The 6,284-nt window shown below is 38.1% G+C and overlaps 1 protein-coding gene across 1 annotated transcript; it reads right to left on the reverse strand.

Moving 5' to 3' along the window:
- Positions 1-2,009: 2,009 nt before the first annotated feature.
- Positions 2,010-4,712, reverse strand: MSANTD4 (Myb/SANT DNA binding domain containing 4 with coiled-coils). Its single transcript, XM_062514612.1, has 2 exons — positions 4,251-4,712; positions 2,010-2,585 (listed from the first exon to the last, which is right to left on the reverse strand). The coding sequence occupies exons 1-2, from the start codon at positions 4,710-4,712 to the stop codon at positions 2,010-2,012; spliced, it is 1,038 nt and encodes a 345-aa protein (XP_062370596.1).
- Between the last annotated feature and the right edge of the window lie 1,572 nt (positions 4,713-6,284).

Here is a 6,284-nt window from a genome sequence, read left to right on the forward strand (position 1 = left end):
CCTCCCCTCGAGGAAGAAGAGACAGCGTGTGATGAAGTGACCACAGTCCCCATTCCCATCCTCCTGCACCACCTGCAGGGAGAGGTAGAGAAAATCAGGAGTGAAGTTAAGCCTGGGAAGAAGGGAATGCCATGGGAAAGGTGGCTAAAGATTTGGTTTTATTTTTCATTACTCTACTCTTAACTGATTGATAATAAACTAAAATTTCCCTAAGTCGAGCTAGTTTTGTCCACAACTGTAATTAATGAGTGATCTCTTCCTGCTCTTATCTTCACCTATGAATCTTTTGTTGTATTTTCTCTCCACTGTCCAGCTGAAGAGTGATGGAGCAATACTGATGTGAACCTGGCATCCCACTGAGATAAGCCCACCACATTCAGGAAGAAAAACACTTGCATAAATTTTCCCCACGGCATTTCCATCTAACTGGTTAGTGTCTCCTTCATTTTTCTTTTCTCAAGTAAGCCCCAGTTAAATGAAGTCCAGCTTCATCTTTCTGAATGACTACACAGGGAACACAGACATCAGCAACTATGGGGTTGCTACAGTGCTCAGTATCCATGTTTATCTTCAGATGTAGCTAGTTTCTCTGTGAAGAAAGCCTCAAGAGACATGTTGGAGTGTAGTAGTCAAATTTATTTCCACTGTAGAAGCACACTTGTTTCAGTAATAAAAAAATAATCTTTGCAGAATAAAAGTAAACCTATAGTGGTATAAATATTATTTACTTGCACAAGAATTCACCTAAGTCACTCAACATATGTTTAGACTTAGTATTTGCACAGTCCTACATCTCCAGTGGAGTTAACAAAGTATTTACTAGCAGAAAGATGAGAAAGGTGAAGTCTGGCTCAGATGGGATTTAAACATATATGGAATAACAGAAAGCTTCCTTTCCTTGGGCGTTCGTGTTTTTTTTTGTTATATGACTACATTGCCTATGAAAAATACTAACAGCCTTCAGCACTGACCATTTTTGTTTGTCTAATTAAAATATACTACATAGAGAGCCACAGAAGCCTCTTCTGGCTGCCTTGCAGACGTGACCTTGGTGCTGGCCAGGCAGAACCAGCAATGAGTGTAGAAGTGTTCAAGTTCAGAGGTGGTTAGGCTGTGCTCAGTCTCCGCGTCTTCATTTCTGAGACTCCCATCACCAGCTACTACCTTCCAAGAACAAACAAGGTCTAGCAATTTCCTTCAGGGGATCATCACAGACTCATTAGACATCATGGCTGATCAATCAGTAAATCTCCATGCTATGCTAACACAAGTGCTCTACTCCATATAGCATTATTAACGATCTGGTGAAACCAACAGACCAGCTTATAGCAGGTATGGTTAATGTGTTACTTTACCTAATATGAATATTTAAAAACAAACAAACAAACCAAAAAACCTCAAATGTATTTTCTGCATTCCCATTCAGCTCAACCCATGGAACAACAGTAAACGTAACTGCAATGAATTTAACTTGCACTTTAACTTCTAGATAACTCTTCAACTGTTTTTCCCAGTTGTGGGGGTGGAGAAAAAAAGGTGTGTGGGTGAAATAAAATTTAATGAATCACTCTCATAATGACTCCATATTCCTGTGTTCTGCCAAAATTATACCTCTTCACCATATAGGCTATCGTCAGCACCATGTCCTCATAGCAAACACTGATTTATTCTGATCCTTCCTTCCCGTTGGTACAGAGACAAAAAGTACAAGGTTCAGCCTTGTTTCTTCTCAAGGCCTCTATGAGAGGAGGACACTGAACTAATACAGCACAATACTGAAGACAAGAGAACATAATACTTAAGTTCTGATACGCTGAAAAGCAATTTCACACATAAGCTCATTTATGTAGGCACACTGACATATTGAGCACCTTTTTTTCAGTTTAACATCAACATTCAACTCTGAACAGAAGAATGTTAAGCCTCTAGGACAGTTTCAGTATCAAGGAAAGAACTACTTCTAATTTAGAAACATCAAAACACTAACATTGACACCTTAGATGCAACGTTCACTGCAAGTGACCCTCTCTCTGAATTCGAAGGCGCTCCTTCTCCACTTGCAAGCGTTCCTTCTCAATCTGCAGCTTTTCTGACTCAAACTTTAGGAATTGCAGCCTCTCTTTCTCTAACTGTAAACGTTCCTTCTCAAGTTTTAACTTTTCAGTTTCTAGATCCAGAGGCTGCATTATGGGTTTTTCAGTTTGGGTGAGGTCATTTTCCAGGGCAGGTTTTTCAGCATGCAGAGTCTCTAGCCTGAGTTTCTCCCACTCAATCTGAAGTCGCTCCTTCTCAATCTGAAGCCTCTCACGCTCCAAGTCAATGTGCCGCAACCGCTCCTTCTCAATCTGCAGGCGCTCCTTCTCCACTTGCAACCTTTCAGCTTCGATGTCCAGTCGCTGTTTCTCCAGCTCTACCTTTTGCTTCTCCAGATTTATAAGCAAGTGAGAATCTTCATAGGCTAACCTAGCTTGAGCTGAGCTCAGATTTCCAAACTCTTCAATGTGGGGGAAATCTGGCAGGTCATTTTCCTTTTTCGAATCTGGCAAAACTGATGACAATATTTCTTCTTCTTCCTCAATAGGAAACTGCAGAGAAGAATGCGACAGACAAGAATTACATTCCAGTCCTTATGCCAGAATAAATTTGTTATGTACAATTCGACTGAAAAGAACATACTGCATTTGTTCATCCTTAAAGCTATTCAGAAGCGTTTAACTTCTATGTTGTAAAATAACTATGCTACATCAGAAGATTTTTTTATCATTGCACAGGAAGAGAAACAGGCTTTATCTGAAAGGTAATATCTAGTAATGAAAAATGGAAAATCTTGTCAGTGAACATACAAGAACACCCAGAAAATACAGCACAGCAGTTATTACAGATCATTCGGCACAACTGATAGAAAACTGGATCTAGAAGACCATATGTTGTTCCTACCTTTCATAGAGCTGAGTGACATTTACGTAAGCCACCAGGCATTTGTTGTGACTAATTATTTATCAGAGCAGATGGATCCATAGGCTATGTGTTATGTAAGCTAGCCTAACCTTCAATAACTTGGGCTATTCCATTCCTAAAAAAACATTTAACACTGGTATTTTTCACATGCTCCTAACTCTTCCAACTCTATTAAGTGGGTCATAAAGCAGAACTTGTTTAGCCATTATGTATTATCATATTTGTTGTAAAGCTATTTGGGACAGAGATGATGAGGTGGTTAGGACCACTGCTCTGGGCAGACTGTAACATTTTGTGTAGTATCACAGCCCTTATGTGCTATAAATTCATAGTACAAAAGAGAGAAACTGTCTCCCAATATGCATGCTGCAAGAGAAAGGCAAACTGAGAAAGGTAAGTGCTCAGAAAAACCTTATGACTAGGAGAGCCACTGCCAGTCCTTTAGCATTAAAGACACACACTGTTCTTCAGCACTGTCTGACAGTAGTTCTCACAACCATCTAACAGCTTACACTGGTTTTCTCCCAGCATACGTATCAACAGAGTTAACACAGGAGTGACTTCTCCACTCCTCCCACTCAAAAAATCCCCCCAAAATCCAACAAAAAATCTCCCCCCCTAAAAAACCCAAAGCAATAAAATACCCCAAATAAAATTGTTTGAGTACCCCTTTTGGAAAAGAGAACTATGCATTTAAAGAGGAACAGCAAAACTATCCCAACATTTGGCTGCACTCTAGCTGGTTGCCTATCCCAAGGACAGTCACAGTACTAGGATCAATTGATCTGCAGAATCCACTACTGCTGGTCAAATTCACACTGAAATTTTGACAGAGAGGAAAGGCTGACTGAGTAATTCTAGTAATGTTTTCATCTCCTGTAGGTTCATTTCAAGAAATGCAAGCAGTATCATATTTCTTTCTGCATTCTATTTCTTTCTGTACATGCAGGTAAAATGTACTTTCATTTGTTAGAGACGAGCCCTTCTCCGTTCATCCATTGAGGCAGAATGAACATTAAAATGACCAGTTTCCTTCAACAGTGTATTCTCCTTGCATTGACTTAAGTAATTCTTATCTGTAGCACCCACAAATGGAAAATAGGTGCACAAAGTTTAAGGATATCAAATCAGTAATCAACATCCAAGACCTTACACATAAGATGCTAGATCTGAATACCATGTCTCAGAAAAAAAAACAGAAGCAAATGCTATGAAGAAACACAGTAAAAAGCCTTAAGCTGAAATGAAGCAAAGGCCATACTGCATATAGCTCATGTATGTCAGCCACTCACTTCAAAATTCTGCGGATCCTCCTCTTCCTCTTCTACTTTGATTTCTGTTAAAGATCCACCGGCTTCTCTGAAATCAGTGATATTTTGCCATTCAAAACTAGATTCAATTGCAAATCCCATTTTCTCATCCATATCTTCATTGAGAGAGTCATCTAAATTGGATGAAGGAAGGTGAAACCCAGCACCTACTACTTTGATGTTTGCATTCAGACGTTTTCTCTTCATGAGTGCTCTCCAGTCAAGGTATCGCCTTTTCACCTCTGTCCCTGTTCTCTGCTCTCCTTCACCTACTGCATTGACACACTCTGCTATTTCCTCCCAAGCTTTCCGTTTCATCTCATTAATTGTTGTATTAAGTTGCTTCGAAAAGAGTACTTCTCTCCTTTTTCTGATTTCCTTAAGGAGAGTTTGAGTTTCCTGAACACTAAAATTGCTTTTTCTTTTTCTTTTTAACTGTTTCATTTTTTCCAGGCTTAACCTAGTAATTTTACTACAACAGACTACACAGATGATCTGACACTAATCAGCTACTAATATAAATAAATTTAAAAGCAAATGAAAGCAGAGCTCAGTTCTCATGAAGTAAATTTTCTCTTCACTTTGTTGTATTTTTCTATTTGTCAGGCTTCCTAAGAGAAAAAGAGCAAACAAGATAAATCTCCAAGGTATACACCATATATTCTCATTTAACAACTTGAATATTAAGTCATCATTTAAGGAATGCATATTTTGAATTAACTGTTTATTTGATAAAGAAAAACCATTTTGTTAAACATTCAATACAAAGTAGTCATAGATACTTCCTGTAATTTCCTGTGAATTATAAAACCATTAATATAACCATGTCACGAACTGTTAAGGTTGATTTGATATTTCCATTACAAAAGTACATCTATTTAATTTCAGCTCTTAAGAGTTTTGCCAGACAGGATTTCTTTAAGACTGAAATTTGACATACAGATTTCAGTTTGAATGCTCAATTACTTCCAAAAGAAGCTGAAATTGTTATATCACTACTTCAAAAACATTAAATGTTTAGGGGAGTGAAATTTCTGAGACACATTTTAGATGAGACACGATTTTCATTTTAAAAAAAGTAAATTAATATGAGAGGTTGACATTTTTGAGGTCTTCTAACTTAACATAATCATAAATAAAAGATGTGGAGCAATCCTTTTGAATGTCATAAAATAACTACTAGCTTAGACAAATGTCATTTGTTAGACATTGTAACAGGAAATATATTTAAGTCACTATATGCCCATGGTAAAACCCTCCTGTGTCCATCTCAAGCTGCTAAACATCTCATGTCAGGTAACATGGCAGCTTTAAAGTTCATCCACTGCTCTAGCACCAGCTGGTCCTGTGCCTGATGCTGAAGAGAACTCAAATCCCCATAATTCACCTGTCAGCCTGTGTGCAACTGCAGAGAAGGGGAGAGTGAGTGGGAGGAACAGGGGACTACAAATGCAGTCACGATTATTATTACTACATTAATAACAGATCACATTACCAAAAAAACCACACACAAAACCCAAACCAAATCAAAAAAAAAAAAAAAAAGAACAAAAAAAAACCCAACCCACCAAAACCTGGAAGCAAAGACTTAAGTTCTTGGTCACAGACTGCTTGGCAATAGGTCCAATTTAGGATTATTTTGAACAGTCTTTTGTACATGTTACATACCACTGCAGGTAGGTTTAAAAGACTTTTTAAGTCAAGCATGCCAGGGATTCACTATACACTACAGGCAGTTTCAAGCTGCTGTTTGTTCACTGTTCATGCAGTAGAGACATTTGTTCACCTGAAGGCAAATGGCTTCCAGATTACAGATTCAATTGTTACAAACTAATGGACTCAATTTTTAAGTACCTCTCCCAGCTATACAGGATTCTTAAATTACTAAGTATTTTTCCTCCTACTGTTCTCCCTAAACTTTGTTAAAGAATACACATCACATTGCACTACAACTCCCCACTTGGGGAATAATGTCTAGTAGTTTAAGCATTGCTCTTCATCTCCTATACACTACTG

Source organism: Cinclus cinclus, chromosome 2, assembly GCF_963662255.1.
Source record: "Cinclus cinclus chromosome 2, bCinCin1.1, whole genome shotgun sequence".
NCBI lineage: Eukaryota > Metazoa > Chordata > Aves > Passeriformes > Cinclidae > Cinclus > Cinclus cinclus.

Bases quoted from the DNA above. Each gene is read 5' to 3' on its own strand.
- MSANTD4 (XM_062514612.1), bottom strand. From the start codon at position 4,712: ATGAAACAGTTAAAAAGAAAAAGAAAAAGCAATTTTAGTGTTCAGGAA. The intron at 2,586-4,250 runs GTGAGTGGCTGA...TCTTCTCTGCAG, and splicing joins AGGATCCGCAGAATTTTGAA to TTTCCTATTGAGGAAGAAGA.